Source organism: Petromyzon marinus, chromosome 79 (assembly GCF_048934315.1).
Source record: "Petromyzon marinus isolate PM22_M1 ecotype Great Lakes invasive population chromosome 79, UKy_Petmar_22M1.pri1.0, whole genome shotgun sequence".
NCBI lineage: Eukaryota > Metazoa > Chordata > Hyperoartia > Petromyzontiformes > Petromyzontidae > Petromyzon > Petromyzon marinus.
The window spans coordinates 2,570,509-2,592,614 of record NC_133745.1 but is presented as its reverse complement, the minus strand read 5'-3'; the positions used below and the strand labels follow the sequence as shown (position 1 = coordinate 2,592,614).

The following is a 22,106-nucleotide window of genomic DNA, read 5'->3' as shown; positions in this document are numbered from 1 at the left end:
GGGAGGCCATGTTCTGTGAGGGGGTCCTATTTCCAGGCTGTTTGGATGCAAACGGTCTTCCTAACAGCCGAGTTTTCCAGGCAGATGGTTTAACACAGGTCCCAGAGTTCAGGCAGGTGTAGACGGGAGACTCCTGGCTATTAGCATTTGTGGTGGCCATGCCCAAGGAAATAACCATGAGGAACCGCGTTGTGGCGGAGTTTCTCCAGCAATTACCCTAATGCAGCTAGAGACGGACGTGTCGCCACTGCATCAGCACCCAGGGGTCTGAAGCACCAAGCCACGCGTGCACAAGGCCACAAAGAATATCTAGTCAAGCCTCCATAGCGTGGTGGGGCGGTCGTCTTTTCCAGGAGGCGAGCACTTTTGACAATGTGGACATGCTTTGTAATGTCACAACCTAACCTTACCTTGATGCTAGTTAAAGTTATGATTTCGTTTCTCCCCCCTTGCCCCACATTATTGATTTACCTTTGATATAGTTTGCTAGTGTGATGGGAAAGGTCCCTGGAACATAATGTCCACATTTCCATAAGGGAATTTTTTTATTACATATTAAATAAAATAAATCTATATTCAGATTATTTATGCATCGCAAGGTGCTCTTGTTTAAAGAAGCCAATTGCCGAAACGTTAGTACAAGTTGCTGCCATTGAGGGACTTTCCTTTGGGAAGAAATGTGGTCAAATGCAGCACTAATACTTCCTACATATTGCATGCATTCAATCCTAGTAAATTGTCAGAACAGCAGTAGCGTATGTCAGAATTTTATTTTTGACAATGGTCAGCAAGCTATGCAAGTTCCAGCAATCACAAGCCGTCATCAATAGCCACTCCCGTCGAGCACCACAGCCCGGCTCCTGCGCCTCCTGACGGCAATGGCAGCAGACAGGAGCGCAACGACTGCTGTGCCAATGACGAGGAGAACGGACAGAGTCCCAGCCGAGGCCCACGATGAGGAGGGAGCCTCCAGCAGCAGCAGAGTAGCGTCGTTAACAGGAGCTTCTTCAAAGAGCACGGGGCCCTGCAGCGACACCACGTGCTTTCCTACCACGCTGGAAGCGTCAGAGACAGCGTTGCGCTCTGGAGAAACAAGAACAATCGGTTGATGACCACTGGCCCATACAAAAAGGACACTATTTGTTTCAGGTCAAGTTCATCAGAAAATCAAACGAGTAGGTTATTAAATGGCATGCCACGGCTTGTCAAAAACTAGTCTACAAAGTCAGTGAACGTGATCTAAATAAGAAGAAAAACATAGCAACATTACCACCAACAATGAAAACCCCTTTGTCATCTTGGCAAAGGGTTACTCTGCGAGTATTTTCTAGGAAAAGAAGCGCAAGATATTAAATAGAGGTTGCGGTGGTGCTCACTGTAGCGCCTGGTCTGTCCACACTGCCGATTGCACTCGGTGACGAAGTTGGGGCTGGAGCTGTCGCACACCAGGATAGAGCAGTGTAGGTACACCTGTGGTAGACAGAATGCATCGCGCCAGTAAGTAAAGTTTCACATGTATTAGGTAGTCCTTCTGCCCTCTTCAGTTGTACAAAGCACATGTCATCCCTCCATGAGAACCTGGTTATAAAGTGGAAATAATCAGGCACTCACGAGGTCACGGGTGGTGCTGCGGTCAGAGTTCATGAAGGCGAAGGCCTGGAGTGCCAGACGCTTGTAGTGAGAAGGAAGTGGCAGGTCAGCGACACCAGGGAAGAACACACTGCAACAAGGAGACTGCACGGGGCAGCTGCACATGCAAAAGAGTGCCGTTTACCCTTAAGCCAACGCAAGTGTCATGCATTGGATTGAATGCACGCATCTTCTTTTAAATCTGCACGCGATGATTAAGGTCAGCTTTACAGTCAAGACATGTTCACGATGAGCCAGGCAGCCCAAATGCCAATTTGCAGTGCATCTGTGCGATGCAACCATCACTGCATGTAGCCGGACTTGTACAAACCACCAGCTCTGGGAGGCAGAGGGTGGCTGTGTTAACATCCAGAACATCAACCCAAGGAGCATTGTGGCCATCGACATTTTGGATGGCACTGCAATCTTGTTTAAACGACGCCAGTACACAAACCGTAGTCATTTAAAAAAGGACGTAATTAGCACAACTGTGCTTACGTGGGGGGATAAAAAAAGACAACCAATGCCTCGAACCAGGTTACCACTGCAGGCCCTGCTGTGGCAGTGAGGGTTTAGCGCGCACTACCCCGCCCAGCCTCACCCATCCGTCACAAGCTTCCACTGCGTGGGGTCGGTGTCAACTGCCGTGGGCGTGGCCCAGCAGTCCTTCAGGAAGAGCACCAGTGTGGGGTCAGAGCGGTGCAGCAGTGACGCCTGCACGTAGAGCGGCGTTCCCAGAAGCGTTACCAGCGGGTACTGCCAGGGCTGGTACGGCGTGGTGTAGGAGTTGTCTGGCAGCGTGCGGACATGGTTCACAAGGAATTTGGATTAGAGGCGTAAAAGTCCTGTTTAGAAAGCACATTGGACAAGGCAAAGCACAAATCCTCCAAAACGTGTGCATTACTTTTAAATTGAACCAGGGCACAAGGTCAACATTTTCCTGGCATAGAAACCGTGGTTGATATTTCATTTGTATTTTCAGAATACATCGTCACCCTCACCTCCGTTTAGCATGGTTGGCAAAATAGGGTGTATACAACGGCATCTCTAAATGTATGTAGATGTTGTAAGGGGCACGGTTTCACACGGAGGGGTGGAATCAGGTGCTAAAATTTTGCCAAGCTCTAGTCCCATTTAGCCAATTAGTAACCAATGAAGCTATTGACACCCATTCGTTCAAGCAAAGGTGACCTAGACAAATGAGGCCAAGAAAGCAGTCCCATTTTCCTTTAAATAATGCCTTCAAGGAGACCGTTTTGGTTGATAGGGTGTGCAAAAAGACCCATTTGGTAGAGCCATGGGAATTAGTGGTATTGTCATCCCTATCAATGTTGGCCCCACACTAACAATATGGTTTCAGGTGGTAGCTGATAGATCCAAAATCTCAGCAGAAATTAGCATTTGAAGTTAAACGTCGTACCATGGAGAATGTGCAAGTCGTTCTAGTTAACTTATGGCCAACTAAGAACTATGTTTGCAGGTTCACAATACGCTGGCAGCACAGCCTAGCACGTTGTCCGTTTGTTGCAGTGGTTTGCAGTTCAAGTCCAGCAGCCATGCCGATTAATGCTGCAGATGCATCAAAATCTCATGCAGCCTGAATAAGTGGAAATTAAAGCAGGGTTGAGCTTTATCTCAGTGCTGGAAAAAATAAGCACGACTTACAGCTGGCATCCAGCCAGAGGTAATACGGAGAATACAGACCCAAGTCTTCCCTGGGTAGAGCGACACCACAACCTGTGTTCCCCTAAGGTGGCATTTGTCCGTTCAGAGGTGCACGTTGTGGGAGAAGGCAGCACTCACCAGTGAAGACCTGGAGCAGCAGGGAGAGGGGTCCAGTGGCCATGGCTGGAGGTGGTGGTGGGAGAGTGCTCACCCGCACTCCAAGCTGCAGGTCGCCACTTCCAAGGAAGCGGCATTGAAGAACCATCCTGGTAAACAGACAACATCCGCCATAAAGGTATGCACCACGCCCTCACGGCAGAAAGATAGCAGGGTGTTTTGCAGACGTACCAGTGAAGGGACCCACCTTGGTTCACACCGTGTTTACATTAGCTATAAATCATATTTGTGCGTTGAATGTCCCAAATATGAAAATTAAATCGTTGATTATGGAAGCAGATTGGTCATGGTTCTGCAGGCGAATGCTGCAAATATTTAATGTCGTAGGGACAGTGGCCATTGATTGGGGTGGGTCTCCTCTGCAAGACTCGTGCTTGACCCTCATGAGCAGAGCACTTGCTGAGGGGTGGTGGCGGTGCTTACTTGTATGTGGACGACTTGGTGATTGCGACGTTTCCATCGACGCAGAGATCCCGCTCAGAGGCCAACAGTAACTCGTACACGAGCTCTTGCCCACTCCACTGGACACAAAAAGTAGGTCACAAAACGATAATGCCATCGAGTGATCAAGCAGAAGCATGATACCTGGTATTATCCAAGAGTCGAGATGGCTCAAAATGAGATATTATGATCCCCATAAATTCTGCTTGGCACTCGATTCATTTGACACTCAATCATAAAGGGACCCTGCAGTTCTTTAGAAACTCGTGCATTAGTGTGCTCTGCACATCGAGTTGTGCATCGTGAAGGGTCTGATGCAGCACGCGCCATCGTGTCTGTTCACCCATTTGATCTGGCACGTGGTGTTGTGTAATATACAAATAAACGTGCTTCTAAATGCACACACCTTAATAGATGGCATTCAATTAACAAACGTATTCTGTAGCGTCTTTGGTCTCAGAGATCATTTGCCCATCAATGTTTTAAATAGCTTGCTTGGATGGGAAAGTGTTCGAGAAAGTATGTCCTTCATTGATAAAATGTGTAGTTTAAGAAAATAGTTTAAATATTGTTACTTGTAAGTATGTTAGGTTTCGTTGAAATTGTTTCTAAAATACATGAAATTGATTATTGTAAGATAATAAGTCATAAAACATCAAGTTTGTAATCTACAGTTGGCTGGCTCAAACATGGGCTGCATTTTTTACGAAAACTAGCCAGCTGGTTCAATCATTCAATACAAAATGTTCCTTTAAGTCGGTGTGTTTAATTTGTTTTGATAGCATGGTAAAAATATTAAAGTTAAGGTTGTTCTCCCTTTCCATAAGTTTGTGATTTTCATGGAGAGGCTTGTACTTTTTCAGGTTCACAATTCTGCAAGACTTCCTGGAGCAATGACACTGAAAAATGGCAAATTGGTTCGATTTCTAATTTGTTCTGAGGAAATCTAACGTAACACATATCCATTAAGATAGCGACTATGGACAAAGCGACTATTTTTGGCTCGCTACGTCATTCCCTTACCGAGTTGCCAAAATCGACCTTACCTATAAGTGGGTTAAGGCCAATACAGTGTTAGCACGTGATATATTACTCACAATACCCCCACAGTGTTACCACGTGATACATTACTCATAATACCCCTACAGTGGTATCACGCGACACATTACTCACAATACACTGTTACCACGTGATGCATTATTCACAATACCCCCACAAGTGTTATAAAGTACCAAGACCTATGCAAAGTACTTGCAATAGTCTTCAGCAATGAATAAGCTATGATTGATATGGCCGCATCTAACTTGAAGGGACCACATTTTCCTGGTCCGACAGAGTTTGATGAACCTGGACACAACGCAAAACCAGACCAACGTTGGTGGTAGAAGTTTCGATATTTTTCGTAAACTTGCCAAAAGCCATCTCGACATGTCCATTCCCAAATCGTAAGTGGACGCACTAGTGCAACGGATTGTCCACCTGGAAAATATTTCGTTCGGCGAGGGCCGTTTCCCAGACCAGTGTAAAATAATTAATGCAACACCTCTTTAAAATGTTGGCTTGAGCCATAGTGATCCCACCAACTAGTGCCCCATCCCACAGGTGATAAGTCGAGGGTCAGAGTGCATGTGAAGTAGTTACTTGGCAATGTTGCTGCAACAGGCAGATTCAACCCATTGCAGTATTGATCTACCCGAAGTTTTATAGAACGGAGGTAGCTTAACTAAAGAGCCCCAGTTAGGTCTCCAAGAACTTATATGACTGGATCACACGATATTTTGACACCATTGAACGAGGGCTACTAAAATCTGGCAGCCAAGGTTCGGTTTATCCAGTACGGCACTGGGGTGGATCGTCTCATAACTATATGGTCGATCAATTCATCAAGCTGGATGACGGCCATCACTTAGTTGGCGGACTACAAGCATTAATCCTCGGGCCCTTCCCATTTTAAAGCATAGGTCTTTGTTTGCCAATCATATTATCGCATGACAAAGTGCCATCAATATGCCGACGATACACCGCAGTGAAGTCAATATTTGATATGGAGCCTCAGGAATATCGTAGATACACTAGCAGTGCACGAAACAGATTAATCGAGAAAACTATAAAAGGTTCTGCAGGTTGACATTGGAAAACCATTTGTGGGATGAACAGGCGTGGCAGACGCCAACTCCAAGATTGTTTGATACTCTTTTAGAGCCTTGGGCACCATACAACCCAAAAAGTTCAATTAACACCTTATGCAAAATATAGTCAGGTCCTGACCTTTTTCATATCAGGCTCTACAACATACTAGACCATAATTGAGTCGTCACAGCCAAGTGGCATATAGCATCGTATCGACAAGGCGTGACTATTGCACTTCTCCATCTTACAGATCACCTGGTAGAAACATTATCACGCTGAAAAATGTACGAAGCGCTTTGGTACGTGTAGTTATGGTACTGCAAAATCCAACCAAATCCTTCCAGTGCTTGCCGTTCTGTACTCCCTTTCGGTTAATAAGTGAAGTTTAATTCGATTAATTTCTGCTCTATTGCGACGTTTACCTGTGGCTACCAGAAGCATGACCATCAACCAGAACACGAAATTATGTCTGCAAGAATTGATTGTTCTCATTTGCGCAAGTCAAATCCTTTGCAATTAGCAAAATGTGCAAACCACGACTAAGGAAAACATGGCAGCGAGTACATTACTGCATCAGGCACAAGTCAACTCGACCAGGAGTGAAGGCGTTGGGATTGTTCACCGAAGGTTTTAGAATAGAATTCCAGATACCATAGTCATGAAATGAATTGCATTAAAGGGCAACCTTAATGACTGCACAAATTGGCACACGACATGTTCCCATGTGGTGCATTTAATCCCATTTCCCAGTTGGCATGAAGGTACGTCAATGCTATGAAGATTCAGGCATGCCGAACCAGTCGCTGGGTTTCATCATGGTCACTGCACCACAAGTTACCCATTTAACTACATCAGGATGGGGGCAGGGAAAAGCAGAGTACAGGAGCGCAGTACCTGCACAGTGGCACCACACGCTGCCATGGGTACATCAAAGACTGCAAGGTCTGCAGACACCAGCACGGGGCTGCACTGTGCACCGCTACCGCCAGTCAGGTGCACGGTGCTCAAGTCCAGCGGTGGAGACGTCAGGTTCCGAGACACAGGCACCACAAAGCGCCCATCTGTGGTGCACACTGGGTGGTGCATAGTGGGAGGGTATGTGAGAGTTCGGTGAATCACGAAAGATGCCCCATGTAGCCCGTGGTGATGCAACAAGTTCAGGGAACCAGCACAGCAGGATGCTACTGTGCGCCAACAGAACCTCACAGCAAGAGCCTAATTCAGGTAGCAAATTATTAAACCTCCGTTTTGAGTCAGCTACGTACCAGCTTCACTGTAGAAGCATCTGCGTAGAGTGGTGTCGTAGCAGCAGCCACTCTGTGCACAGACGTCCGCGCTCAGGACACTCTGCACAGCATTGCATGGGAAGTTCCTGCTCTGACCAGAGCACGTGGCGATCTCTAACAGCAGGAGCACAACAGGTGATCGTACAAAAACCCCACGTACTTAAATAAGTCATCGTTTGAGCTACGTGTCAAGTATGTGATTTAGTGTTACTTGGCATATGACCAAATTACCCAGGCAATGCACCCAATCTCGGAAGCGGAGCAGGGTTGAGTGTACAGCAAAAATAGGCAAAGACCGTGCTCACTGGCTGTAAAGGCTATAGCAGTGCAGCAGTTTGTTGCATTGCAGGTCAGTGCCACACAACCTTTGCCAACGAGGAGTAGCATCGTGAAGCATGGCCACATTAACCCTCAAGAACCAGTGGCAGTACCGACCAGCAGTGCATTAGGCAAAACGCGTTGCTATGGTGTAACCATTGCAATTACCCATTTGGAGGAAATTGCATCGAAAATGATTCAAACAGCAATTTGTACAGTAAAAGCCAAGGGCATGAAACGCACTTGCAGGAAATGCAAAAGCACCAGGAGAGATGATCTAGGTCGATACAAAAAGGCAGCTGTTGACCCAGTAGACCCATTCTATAGCACCAAGTCATAGGTAGTGAAGTCTGTACGTCCCATTAGCAGAGTCAATGATACTCGCCTCCAGCCCTCGCCGATCTTAGGTTCTCAGGGCAGTCAATGGTGAAAGCCCAGACGCGTCCATTTAGTCCCTGCCGCAACTCCACCTGGACCTTCCTCCTGCCGTCCTGGTGAAATCAGCAGTCCTCAAATCAGACTCGGGGCCAGCGCTCCACGAAGGCTCAAACAAATCAGTAGATTTAGTGCATTCTAAATGTTTGGGTGAGGCCAGGTTAATGACAAGTAAGACTGTCAATAGGAAACCCGTCACCACCTGCCATCCAATAGGCAGACCACACGTGGGGGTTGCATTCCTGGGTCCGTAATCACTTTCCCAGGTTAACCGTTGTTATTGTACAAACGGACGCTGCCCTGCTCTCTACGCGTGTAATACATTTTCCATATTCACCTCTCCACAAAACCTCCATTGCTCTTCCCACAAACCACAGCAGACAAATTATCACCCTTCACACGGGCATCACGATCCTTGGGCAGATAGCTCATTAGGTGTCAACTACACATTTATTATTTCTTTTAACTTTCATGTTTTCTGCAAGCAACCTCAATTAGTGCACATCTTTCTGCACAGAGCTCGTATGTTGGTTAGGTCTTCAACTTACATTTTGCTGTTATATACCATACATGTCCAAGTTCGCCCTGTGTGCAATATTTTTCTTGCATCTACGTTGGTCTCTTAGAGGCCAGCTTGGATAGTGACCTTTTGTAGTAATACATAGTGCCGTTTATTCTATACCTGGCATCAAACTGGTCCGATTCCAATCCGTGCATCGAATAGTATTGCGAAAGCTGCATCCATTGGCAGGCGTGAAATATACTGAAAGCTTGTTTTCGTGTATTGTGATATAAACAGTTAACCGTTCACATAGTGCCTCTATCAAGGTGGCCACTTGGTGACATGGACGTCTGGATGGCAAATCTTTACCGTTACGCACAGGTGGAGACCACTTATGCTAGAGATGATGGGACGGAGACTAAAGACAAAAAAGCAATGCAAAGAAACAAGGACACGAGCAAGAAAAGATACTTACTAATGGTTGGGAGAGTAATGTAGCGACATGGCATAACAGTGAGCAAGAAGACAAACCAAGGTAAACTGGTAAAAAGACAAGGATGGCAAGATCTTGATAACAAGACAGATGGAATGAGCATGGCATCGATAGTACAGGGATACCGGTCAAGAGAAAGAGCTGCTGTATAAACCAGAAACAAAGTAGCTACAACCGAGGGATGATCGAAATCATAACATCTTGTTGGAATAAATAGAAAATGCAATAAAACCCATCTGAAAACAAATTCCAGAGTGGACGGTACGAGCTAAAACAAAGATTACATCTTGGAAACTTTAAAAATGCACGAGCCAAGCAAATGTGGAGGGGAAAATAACACGGTAGACAAAGTCCAATTTGATTAAGGCCAGACGACATCGTTGGCACGTGATAGCTGAACTGTTATGATTACAAAACATAAATTTCGCTACTACCACAGCAGCCCCAGCAGGTACTAGTATCGATACAAGTCACAACGGTCTCCTCGTGTTCACCTCCACGCGCACGTGGCAGGCATCGCCAGCAGCGGTGAAGTGGAGACCAGCACCGTCCCTCGCGATGGAGAAGCCGCACGCCCCCTGCAAAGACTCCACATCCACGGCCTCATTCCGCACCGCTGAAGACATCAAGAACAAAGTTAGAAAAACCTGCGTGTGGATGGCTTGTACACCACAAGTTAATGTAGGCAGCGTGACTGCAAGGAGAACAAAGAATGGTTCTAATCTTTGTTTTTTTTCGGTAAAGTCACGTATAAATAAGAAATATTAAAATAACATAATAGCATACGATGTTTCGGTTGCAACACAAGCAGCCATCATCAGGTACAGAAGAGCTAAATTTAAGAGACAGAGGAAACCCATAACCCCAGATGTTTATACAGACACCCAAGTAGTGGGAACCAACATCAACACAATAGGGGACAGAGAGAGCATAACAAACAGTTCAGCAGAATTTGGAAACCATATAAAGCAACACAGACGGTCGGTTAAAACACAATTAACGCATAGCCTGGTTGATTACGCTATTTCAAAGATTGCTAAATTGCAAGTGAAGTAAGAAATTTAAAATACAGACGGTACACAGACATTCAAGTAGAGCGGACCAGCACAGGTACAAGCACACAGTGAAGTCGCCTTAAATAGGCAGAGAAGGTAAGTCTGAGAGACAATGGGACATTTTAGCATGGAGGTATGCATAGAGCAAAGTGGAGCATGGTAGCAAACATTCGGAAGCACCAAGACCTACACACCGGCAGAGACAGCACAGAAAAACAAATCCAAGCAGACAAAGGCAGATACACAAGCAGAGACCGATAACGTAATCAACCAGGCTATGCATTATTGTGTTTTGACCGACCGTGTTGCTTTATATGGTTTCTAAATTTTGCTAAAACCTGTCTGTTTGGTAGGATTCTCTCTCCGTGTCCCCTATTGTGTCGGTGTTAGTTCCCCCTACTTGGGTGTCTGTGTTTCCCGTCTGTCTGTGTTTCCCCTCTCTTAAATTTAGCTCTTCTGTACCTGATGGCCGCTTGTGTTGCAACCGAAACGTCGTACGCTATTTTGTTATTTTATTATTTCTTATTTATACGTGACTTTACCGAAAAAACAAAGATTAATTCCTGCAGTCACAAAAGCTTCAAACCAAGTTTTAACAAAGAATGGTGTCAGTGTCAGCGCGAATAGGAAGTCTCCACAGTACCGGTAACGTCTCTAGGACAGAATCCTCAATTCGCTGCTGTAATGACGGTACTCCCAAATCTGCACAAGGACCTCGTCTAATAGTTGCTAGTAAATAAAGCTGCGTGTCAGATTTGGCGACAAGATCTCCCAAGTAGTCAACGGAGGACTCGGGTGGGAAATGCAGACGTTGCGAGTAGAGAACCAGAGTCTGACAGGAGTCACCAGGTTCAGTTTACAACGGAAGGCACCACCTTGCATGAAATGGTCCAATGAAAGGAAAGGAGAGCGCATTGCACAGGCAAGCAAAATGAGGCATTGCTTAATAAGGGATTCATCCATTTAGTAAACAGTTATCCTATGGAAGAATAACATTTGATTCTCGTCGTCTGCTGTATTAGACTAGTTGAAATGAACCCCGAAGCCAAATCATTATCATGCTTTGAATCCCAGATTCTAAAATGTTCCATTATTCATGTGAATTACATGTCACAACGCAGAGGGAACTCAGAAACCTAAAAAAGCGACACCGTATAAGCAAAACTGCAGAGGTAAGATGGCATCGAAAACAAAGCAGTTGGGACCAAACAAGTGGCCAGAGAATCTCAGCCCCGAATCAATTTGATAGTATCCGTGAGAAGTTTCACATATTGAGTCATCATACAATGGATCAAGATGATAAATAATGTCATCACGACTGAAGTGAAAGCGCATAGACTCACTCCGTACAAAGACACGGTAATCGCTGTCAAAGGAGCTGCTCCATTCCACAGAGAAACCCAGAGTGGAGGAGAGGCATTGCTTCAGCAGACCTGGGGGAGGAAGTTCAGAAAACGAGACGTCAACTACACCTTATGGAGCCAAAAAAAAAAGACAGCCCGTGACGGTTGCTGGGTGGGTGCACATCAGTCCCTTCAGTCTGTAAGGTGTTGCGTTGTTCTAATTTGGCGAAAATTCCAAAAAGTAATGTGCACGACTCCACAGTATGAACCTCGCACCAGGGAACGTCAACCTGCAGCTTCGAAGCCACAGGTTGAAATATGGCTCTTGATATTTTGGTTGTAGACTCCTGCAGACTTGGAATAGTAGTGGACAAGTGCCAAAGTAGATCCTGATATATGCAAATTTTCAACGCGAGTGCACAGTTCGTTGTTACAATGGAAAGGAACAAGGCCATGATAATTTGCCACGTGAGTGTTACGTATCGTTGTGTGCAGTAAAATGTTGTACAATTTACCATTTTAAGTAATGCTGCAAGAGCCGTGCCAATCGGTCACAAGCCATATTTTTCGAAATCGTTATTATCGTGAAAAGGAACGTGAAAGGGAGAGTTAATATCCCAAACGCCCTCTTTAACATGCGCTGGAGGATTATTCATTATCCCCGTGCAGGCCCCGTGTCCAGCAGCCATCACGTCGCGTCACTTGACTTCTGCAGTGCCAGGCGCACAACAAAAAGGCACCCCCCCCCTCCACCTGGTCCAGGCAGTCGCTCGTGGGCAACTCATGTCGCCGGTAACGGTTTTCCAGTTCACCGAGAGACGCTGCCATTTTATTATTGTGCACGGTGGTGTCTGTGCACACGAGGTGGTATTGAGAGAATGCGCGATGTGGTTGTCATCTGGCGACAGCAGCAGCGCCCCTACCACTCGGCTCCCCCAGCCTCCGCGGTCCCAGCGACTGGCGAAGCCTCGCGAGGACGGAGCCCAGGCAGAGAAAGCTGAGGGGGAGCACGAGAAACGTGACCGCCAAGACGAGAGGCAAACACTCCCCCCCCCTCCCCAAAAAAAAAATATATAGGTGGCCAGTTGCTATTTTAGGGCGCACCTATTCAAGGCCAGCACGGTGCACAATGGAGTTGGTGTAAACAGCGCCACGCAAAGCCACCTTTGGAACCCCTACCACCCACAACGGTTCACGCGAGACAGTTCAGGACCGCACTTCCACTTGTTTATCTCAATACGTTTCTCCATGCAGGTCAGTTACCAAAGCGATATGGAAACGCCCTCTCCTACAAACGTACACAAGACGTCATTAGCCATAGCTATTGCGGAACATTCCTGAACACCACTCAGCACAATCTTCCGCCTCCTCACCTGGTAAGGAGCAGTAGAAGAACTCGCAGCTGCGCCATCGTAACACTAATCGGCTGCGTCGCCTCCCATCGCCCACGACACCCTTTTTATATGGAGAGCCCTCAGTGATCCCGATCCAGATTGGATCAGATCCACCCACGCATTGTCTCATCAGTGAGATTTTATCAGAGCAGATCCACTCATTCATTGTCTCATCAGTAGAGATTTGCTCGATGTCGCCACAAGTGCATGGATGGGAGCTGCACCGCAATCACGCGGCACGTACGCAGGAGGAATTTATTGGCTCATTACTGAAACTAAATGAGCCCGCGCGCAGATAAAAGCCACGAGTCAGGACGGGAGCTGCGTTGGCTCTGCTGGTGCCGTGCTAAGTCTCGTGTTTTTGCTGTCCTTGCGATGGAGACCACAAGGGCTTTGTTCGCGGTCTTGGAGTTGTTATGTCTTGCCTCTGGTAAGTGGAGTTTGGTCGAAAGAAGCATTTACAAACTTGTTCTTTTGTCGTTCTATGCAACTGCCGTTTTGACTGATGTGAACACCATAATATACACGTAGTAAAGATGGTTTTTGCTAATGTGGCGTGGTGGTTAATTCACTGTGCTATATACCTGAACAAGAATTTGCGTCCCGGTAATGTTAACATCGGCGACAAGTGTCTAGACTTGGGCTTTGCCCTAATTCAGCCCGTACTGATCTGTATGGTCAAACTGACGACAGCAGTGTGCAAGACTTGATCCAATAGTGGATTGCCAAAACCTATTATTAGCCTGTCGTAACGCGTGTATTAAGTTATTGGGGTGCTACTGGGGAATTCGAGCCCTAGTATTTTCATCTCCGTGTGGATGATTGCGACTCGAGTTTCTGAGACTTTCTACGGCTTCACTGACCACCTGTGTCACTGTTTGGGTAACTCTCGCGCCTCGTCCCGTGTGGCACCGCCAGCTACAGTGGCCACCTCCGCCACGGTGAGTGTGGTGTGTGACGAGGCGACGCTCACGCTGACCGTGAGCAGGGACCTGTTCGGCACGGGTCACCTGGCCCAGGCGAGTGACCTGTCCCTGGGGGTGCCAGCCTGCCCCGTCACTGGGAGCGACGCCCTTGCTGGAACGGTGACGTTCCTCTACGCACTGGAAAGCTGTGGCAGCAGCCTCCAGGTAACTGGCTGCTAATGCTGCTGTAACATAATCTTCGCAATCCAACTGCTTTATTTTTTTGGCCGAGTGTAGATGCATAAGAACTACAATTCCGCATTCGAGTCGAGCCAGACTTCTTCAATAACAGCGGGGTGTATTGCTTTGAAGTCCCCTTGGTATTTATAGATCGGTCATTGCATTATTATGTTAAGGTCTGTTCTGGATGACCAGTCGTACATTAGAGCGTTTGTATTCTTCCATAATACATCAGGAATCTGCATCTGCCATGGTTTGTGTGGATGTGGTTTATATGGTGGATATGAGCTAGGTAAATTAGTTAAACCAAGGAACTGCTGCATTGGGTCTTTCACCAAGTTGTTTGAGCTTTTGTTTTATTCCACTAGTATCGCACTGGGTAATAAACCCCACGTCTTCCTCTCTTTTTAGATGGGTGCAGAGCTGCTGTCTTACGAGAACTACCTCTACTACCGCCCCACGTCCAACACGGGCATTATCCGCACAAACTACGTCGCCGTGCCGGTCGTTTGCCGCTATCCCAGGCGAGTTGACCAACAGTCTCTTGTTGAAAATTGCTTAATTTTGATCTCCAGCTAAACTGCTTGCAATTCTAACACTGGCTTTAAAAACGTTGTCTCTTCTTATTGTTTAGCTTTGCAAGGCCTGAATGCAATAAAGCCAAAATGACAGCGATTTAATCCACGCATGGAAAGTCTCCCTGTGCAGTCTGTCATGGTTTTTGGTGCAAAATTTACTGATGGGTTCACAGCAATCGCCTGTGTCGTGCCCTGCCTCAAACATCCTGCCTTGCAAGTATCCACGCCTGAAGTGGTGCATGCATTGCATACTGTGTGAACCACGGTCCCCTTAATTATACTCCATTTCATAGCATTCACTGCAACAAGACTCCTACTTACTCTTATTTGGTCCTCGTCGGTTATACTTCTTGCACTTTGCGATGGTAAATATACTCTGAAAATATGGTTCTGTATATCTTCGCTTGTCTATTTTTTTTGCAAGATGTTAACGGCATTGCCGCAATAATCTGGTCACAATTACTCCTATTAAGAATCACCCACCTCTGCTCGTTGTAGAGAATGTATGCCTGATCTTCTCCTCGCTGCAGGAAGGGAAACGTGTCCAGCAATGCCATCAAACCCACATGGATCCCCTTCAGCAGCGCCAAGGTTATGCAGCAGCAGCTGAGCTTCACGCTGAGGCTCATGACTGGTCAGTGGTGTGAGGACGTTGATTGCCTATTATGTACATGGCTGCTACCAGGATGGCAGTTTAGTCTAAACCCTTCAAGATGTTTGCTTGCTATTGAAGAATAGGCCAGATGTATAACCGAGGTCCTTAAACTTTATCTCATGTTTAAGAATAGGTTTTCCCCATGTTTCTGACAACAAAACAGGTGTAAAGATGTTTAAACGCCAAATGGAAGCCTTTTACAAGCAATTATGTCTGCATGTTTCCTTCTGACCACAAATATTTTGGTTAATGCAGACACATCATTCGTTGTAAAAGGTTTCAATTTGGTGTTTAAACATCTTAACACCTGTTGCCAAAAAAAGGAAAACCTATTCTCATATTTTGATACTGACAAAAGGTCCCATGATTTCTGGGATTCTTCCACAAGCAGTGGCGTGAGCAAGCACTTTCCGAGCTGCGCTTTGAGTCTGCACTCGGCCTTGGTAATTGTGTTTTGCTGTTGTCTAATTGTTTGTTTTTATTTAGACGACTGGAGTGTGGCGCGACCCTCCACCGTATACCAGCTGGGCCAGACTCTGAATGTCGAGGCGAGCGTGCAGACGGTGAACCACGTTCCACTCAGGATCTTCGTGGTCAGCTGCTTTGCAACCCCGGTTCCAGACAGGAACTCTCCCCTCAGCTACCAAATAATTTCTAACTCTGGGTGAGATTTCTCTCTCCTAATCCTGTCTGAATGTTTATGCTCCTTGTAAAGGTGGCATTCCACTGCTTGAGTATATAACAGAGCCTGACGTTGGAATGCCGCTGAATCTCGCTCTGATGGTTAAACCTGCCCAGGTGCATGGTGAATGCTTTTTGTCATGTGGTGTCGGTCAACACACTACTGATGAGAGATGTGGTCAATGTGTGCCATTGGTGACTGCTTTGGTTTGGGTGGGAGGAGCCCCTTGCCCCTTCAGATGTGGGCTTGGCGCACCCTCAGTGCATCATTATACAGTAGAAGAGGCGTACGACATCTCCTAGCGCTGGCTTTCTGCTAGCCTGCCCTATATAAAGCCACCTGTCATACGTCTACGGTGTCTGCGCAGGTGTCTGGTGGATGGCAAAGTCTCGTATGATGCTCGCCTTACTTCTGGCTTCCTGCTCCGGCAAAGTGACAACGTCCTTCGCTTCTTCATAGATTCCTTCCGCTTCCTTGCGACGTTGACCAACAATGGCGATCAGGTGATCTACTGTCATGCATGCTTCTACAGACACCACCTTTAGCCACGTAGTAGGCAGTGTGGTTGAGTGAGAACCCATCTTCCTCTGCTCGCTCCAGGTTTTTGTCTTCTGCCAGCTGAAGGTTGCAGATGTTGCAACATCTCCAACAGCTGTCAATAAAGCTTGCACCTACAGCCCCTCGGCTGCATACAGGTTGGTCTTCTTCCTTGCATTGCCCAGAAATGTGTTTTTCAGTGTCTTCCATCCAATAGCTTAATGCATGCCTTGCATGTGTGCTTAACTAAAATCCCTGAGACCAAACTTCGGTTTCTACCTGCAATTGGTATTACAACAATTATTATGCAGTCCCATGGGACTGCTCTTGTTAAGATGTATTCAGGTGGTTATTGGTCGAAGCCTGCATACGACGTCTGTAATTGGTTTGAGCTCCTTTTGAAAAAATCTCTGCCTGGTAGCCAGAGTTCAAATCTCACTCGTGGCTAATGTCAGGAGCATCAACTGAGCCTTGCCTTCGTAGATTTTTCTCAAGCTGATCACTAGGGCTGGCCACAGACTGCCCCTTGATGCTACAAATACTTGCAATACTTTTCTTTGAAGGCTCTGACTTTACAGGTCGGGTGATGTCATACAGTTAAACAAAACTACGCCCAGAGTTGTATTCCTGGCCACTGCTCCCATCGAGTGCGGTTTTCTCGCCATCAGTCTGGTCGAGTGGTGCTGGCATATGGTACACTACTGTACGTTGCTTGCCCTAAACGTTTGCTCAATCGGCACTTTCCTTAAATGTGAACGGATGAGCATTGCCTGTGCCACTACAGACGACATTTGTGTGCAATGCAGGTGGGTCTCTGCTGATGGCTCGGACTCGGTGTGCAGCTGCTGCGAGTCCACGTGCCCCAGTGGAAGAAGGCGCAGGGATGTGGCAGCAGTGACTGGTGAGTACAGCCGTCTTAATCGGCCATTTAGTCATGTACAGAAGACCCTTGAATATCAAGGGTGTTACGTTCTAGGAAATTGTCAGAAAATCCAAACTGCGACATTCACCATGTAAGCCTTACCTAAATAATGCTGTTGGGTATGTGGCAATCAAAAATGGATGCATCACGATTGAAATAAGTACTGTCATATGGCAAGTAAACTAAATAGCCACTGTATCCTTGTAGACACGATCTTTGCTGTAGTCTGCTCGGGTTTCCGAGTCCACGCGCTCGTGGTGAATAATTACCTGCTGCGCTGCTGGTCCTCTGAGTAGCAGCTGGCATGCACAACTACCCTTGGTGGCCCCTGGGCTTCAGGAGGGTTCCTGCCGCGGTCAGCTGCTCGTCACAGCTCCTCGCTCAATTCTCAAACTTCTAACATGTATTTGACCACCACCTTAGTTTCTCGCAACTCTAACTTGGTGCAATACAACTTATGGCAGTCTGCAACTCAAAACATCACGATGAATGTAAAATTAAACTTTCAGTGATACTGTCAAAGCCGAACTCGGCACTTGGCAACACATTCGCCCGTCTTCTGCAAGACTCTCAATCCTTGGTTAATTTTGCGGGCCATACACGGGATCTTGCCGTTGCCAGACTGATTTGCTAGTTTCGCTTTTTAATTATATCCGAAATTCTCCCACCTCGGCTCGTCTTCTCACAGATTGGAATTCCTTTGATTTTCGGCCAGCCATTGTGACCGTTCGGTGTGTCTTTGATTTTAAGTAATTTCCTAAATCACAAAGGCCTGGTATCCCCCCCCCCCCCATTTGTGGAAACGTATGCTTTAAATAACCCCAAAGTAATTCTAGTTTCACAAATTTCAGCAGCAATTAGTCTGTGGGGGAGGCAGGGGGGTGACTTGCAATTTCTGTGCCTCAGCGCTACATCCTCATTAAATCATGTAGGCAGAATCGCTTCTTTGGGACAATGTATATGCACTAATGCATTTAATTTTACCTGGTAATATGGGCTACAAAAGATCAAGCTCTTAAGCCTAGGCATTCGCCACATTCCAAATGTGGTCCTCTCACTCAGGACCGTCGTATGCGGTGGAAGATGTGATGCTGGGCCCCATCGTGATTGCCAAGCCCTTCTCAAATGGTGCTGAGCCAAGCAGCCCTGCAAAACGGCAGCAGCCAAGGGTTTCTACATCTGCAACCGAAGGTAAAGCTGCCATATTCTTTCTTGGCGCATTTTGTCCCGTCTCGGTAAAAGCTCATTATTCGTACTTTGATACTGGCAAAACAGTCCCATGATGTATCCGCTCACCCAGGGATAAAAATGCTCCGATGCATGGATTATCTATGTACTGTTCACCCTTTGACGTTTTCTGGTTTTACTCGGACTAGGCCGTAAAGAAGGTTGTCTCTGTAGACCAATCCGTTTCATAGACGATATCTATATAAAAGGCGCATGTTCACTAAAAGTACATGTGGTTAATACAGACTTGATTCCTTGTGAAAGGAATATATCAACACCTGTTTTATTGCCAGAAAGGAGAACCTCTTTTCGCTCCAGCTGATTAAATTAAGGCTAAACCAGGACGTCCATGAGGCAATGACTCTGGTTGACCTCTTGGATTATCAGTCTGTAATACTTAATCTCTATACAGAACTTTATGCAATTTGGAAGGTCTGTTTCTTCCTCCCTTTTTTGAAAAGGCTGACATCCAACTACCACCCCCTTCCCCAAAAAATAGTTGAAAAGGTACAAAACACGGATATTGTAGCAGTGCCCTAAAGCTATGCCCAACAGATATTGCCATGATCCTCCTTAAATGTACTTTGGTCGTCAGATGTAAATGTTTTAAGATGGCAAGGTGTTTTAACAGACCTAATAATATTTGATTGTTTAATAGCATAAGATGTGTGACATGCTGATCTAAGCCCATCCACCAGTGTTAAATGGCAAACCTTGGTGAGTGACGTGACATTTTTGAACAGTACACCTTGACCAAATACTTGGATGGGTCAAATGCCCCACAACCTCTGGCATGTGGAAACCCTAGCTTAACAGCTCCGCAGTTACCCACCAGCCCTTTCTCTCAATTGGTGTTTTACAGGTGCTGCTCCCGTCCTTGGTCTGGGAGTGGCTGCGCTGGTGATGGCTGTCGCGGCAAGCGCCACGGTGGCTTTGTTTGTTTCGAAGAGGCGGCGCGTGACTCCTTCAAAGGAATTGGAAACGAGCTTCTGATCTCCGGTTGCTTTGCTTAACCTATGATAATAAAACTTTGGTGTATTACTGCTTCTGGCCTTGTGGGGTCTTTGCTTGGTGTTGCGAGCAGTTCGTGTAACTACATCATACCCCAGTTCATGAGGGTGAGTATGGAAACGATTAGGTGGTCTCCAATTCATGCATGCCAGGACTAGTGGAATGTACCTAATATAGGCAAATATTTTTTGACCTACCCAATTGTCCTAACTGGCAGGAATTCTTTGGCATGTACAATGGAGCAGTTGAACAATGTCATGAAAAAATGCATTCCTATTCCACTTTAATCTGCCATAAAATGGACCCAGAAGTTCACAACCGTGGCAGTAATTGGGCATTGTTAGTTCATTACAAAGACGGGCAATGTGTAAGATGCAAAAAAAGTAGTATTTAATTCTAGATTTCAGGCTTTCGTGACTGCTAGAATCCATACTCTTTGGTTCTATTGGGGCAAGTCACGTAGGTGAAAATAAAATAACAAAAAATCACGACGTTTCGGCCACAACACAAGCGGCCTTCATCAGGGGAAGGGACGAGACTGTCTGGAGGACAGCGCTGGAGTGAGAGAAGCCACGCTTAGATCACGACCTTTAAGCTGTGTGAGATGAAAACAAAGCGCCTTGACAAAGGAAGTAGCATATAATTTAGCATTGAAATGGCTCATTGAAATAGCTAAGTTAAAGTATACACATCCGCAGAGGCACCCCTTGACAAAGGAATTAGCATAGAATTTAGCATTGAAATCGCTAAGTTAAAGCATACACATCCGCAGAGGCACCCCTTGACAAAGGAATTAGCATAGAATTTAGCATTGAAATAGCTGAGTGATTAGCTTGTAACTGGTCACAGAAATAGCAACCTTAAAGTCGGAGCATATACATTCACCGAGGCACCTAGTACTAATCAAACAGGAGAAATTAGCGAATCACAACCACGCTCTGACAGCGGGCTTTTAAACTTTGTGCGAGCAAAGAAGGTGTTCTGACGAAGAAATTGGCATAAACATTAGCATTTGATTGGCCGATTTTAGAAAAGAGGTGGTGTACGTGCCGGTGGACTTGCCGTTTGGCGCTGGGGGGAGGGGGGGAGGGGGAGTTTACTTATTCATGGTGTGAAAAGGGAATTTATAAGAGCTGCGAAAGTTTGGGGTACCACTAATTGAAAAAAAATATACTGTACCATTGAAATTAGTTTAACGTTTAGTTCGATTTAGAACATCTTTCCAATGGTTGCTTAATTTGAAACCATCTTCTTGGTTGAAATTGTGTCTGTTTGTAGATCTGAATTGCTTCATGAACAAATCTCTGATAAAAGCCCGTGGGTTTGCAAAGAACCTGGGTATCGAAGAAAATTATATCGTGATTCCCCCACAGCGTTGTAACAGTGATCAGCCACGGCAGAAGAAACAGAACATCTTAGATGTTCTGTTTGAGAGGAGACCTGATGGCTCATTGGGGCATTCTGTCTACAGGAAACCCACCCACACAGATTCCTACTTGAAACCTGATTCCCACCACCACCCAGCCCAAAAGAATTCGCTCATCAAATCTTTATACCATAGGGCGCATTGCATTTCGGACCAACACCACCTGACCAGTGAATTAAAACATGTACACCTGGCCCTCAAAAGGAATGGTTACTCTGACCGTACCATCCGCCAAGCTGTTTCTCCCTCCATACAGAAACAACCACTTGATACTCCGGTCAAACCCATCACACTTCCATATATAGCAGGCGTTACTAAAAAGATTTCCAAAATTCTAAACAAACACAAGATCCAGGTCCGGTTCAATACAGTACACAATTCGTGATCTGAACCCATCCGTGAAGGATGTCATTCCTGACTTACAGTACCCTGGAGTTTACAAATTGAGTTGTTCCTGCGGTGATTGCTATATCGGGGAGACGAAGTGACATGTCTCTGACCGAATTCGCGAGCACAAATCAGATTTGAAACACGGAAAAACGAATTATTCTGCCGTGGCTTATCACTGTTACAACGCTGTGGGGGATCACGATATAATTTTCTCCGATACCAAGGTTCTTTGCAAACCCACGGGCTTTTATCAGAGATTTGTTCATGAAGCAATTCAGATCTACAATTAGACACAATTTCAACCAAGAAGATGGTTTCAAATTAAGCAACCATTGGAAAGATGTTCTAAATCGAACTAAACATTAAACTAATTTCAATGGTATAGTATATTTTTTCAAGTAGTGGTACCCCAAACTTTCGCAGCTCTTATAAATTCCCTCTAAACACCATCAATAGGTAACCCCCCCCCCCACCCCCCCGCGCCAAACGGCAAGTCCACCGGCACGTACACCACCTCTTTCCTAAAACCGGCCAATCAAATGCTATTTTTTATGCTAATTTCTTTGTCAGAACACCTTGTTTGCTCACACACAGTTTAAAGGTCCGCTGTCTGAGCATGGTTGTGTTTCGCTAATTTCTCCTGTTTGATTAGTACTAGGTGCCTC

At 46.0% G+C, this 22,106-nt stretch overlaps 2 protein-coding genes across 3 annotated transcripts in view; one reads left to right on the top strand and one right to left on the bottom strand.

The window, feature by feature from the left end:
• LOC142907403 (zona pellucida sperm-binding protein 4-like) overlaps positions 1–12,950 on the bottom strand; it is a 53,225-nt gene extending 40,275 nt beyond the window's left edge. Inside the window, exons 1-13 of one of the 2 annotated variants that reach the window (XM_076056885.1) lie at positions 12,848–12,950; positions 12,398–12,471; positions 11,475–11,564; positions 9,571–9,692; positions 8,032–8,137; positions 7,308–7,442; positions 6,937–7,115; positions 3,895–3,992; positions 3,433–3,560; positions 2,231–2,420; positions 1,612–1,747; positions 1,377–1,470; positions 752–1,083 (exon numbers count right to left, since the gene is read on the bottom strand). In XM_076056885.1, coding sequence (XP_075913000.1) covers positions 824–1,083; positions 1,377–1,470; positions 1,612–1,747; positions 2,231–2,420; positions 3,433–3,560; positions 3,895–3,992; positions 6,937–7,115; positions 7,308–7,442; positions 8,032–8,137; positions 9,571–9,692; positions 11,475–11,564; positions 12,398–12,471; positions 12,848–12,885 — 1,650 coding nt within the window. In that variant the 5' untranslated portion in view covers positions 12,886–12,950 and the 3' untranslated portion in view covers positions 752–823. Of the gene's footprint in view, positions 1–751; positions 1,084–1,376; positions 1,471–1,611; positions 1,748–2,230; positions 2,421–3,432; positions 3,561–3,894; positions 3,993–6,936; positions 7,116–7,307; positions 7,443–8,031; positions 8,138–9,570; positions 9,693–11,474; positions 11,565–12,397; positions 12,472–12,847 lie in introns of those variants that run through there. The other variant, XM_076056887.1, reaches the window with a different exon arrangement.
• A 224-nt stretch (positions 12,951–13,174) lies between these two features.
• On the top strand, positions 13,175–19,660 carry LOC142907404 (zona pellucida sperm-binding protein 3-like). Its single transcript, XM_076056889.1, has 10 exons — positions 13,175–13,298; positions 13,787–13,998; positions 14,425–14,537; positions 15,122–15,225; positions 15,733–15,910; positions 16,296–16,431; positions 16,529–16,623; positions 17,272–17,366; positions 18,450–18,578; positions 19,477–19,660. The coding sequence occupies exons 1-10, from the start codon at positions 13,244–13,246 to the stop codon at positions 19,605–19,607; spliced, it is 1,248 nt and encodes a 415-aa protein (XP_075913004.1). The 5' UTR covers positions 13,175–13,243; the 3' UTR covers positions 19,608–19,660.
• Positions 19,661–22,106: the final 2,446 nt, after the last annotated feature.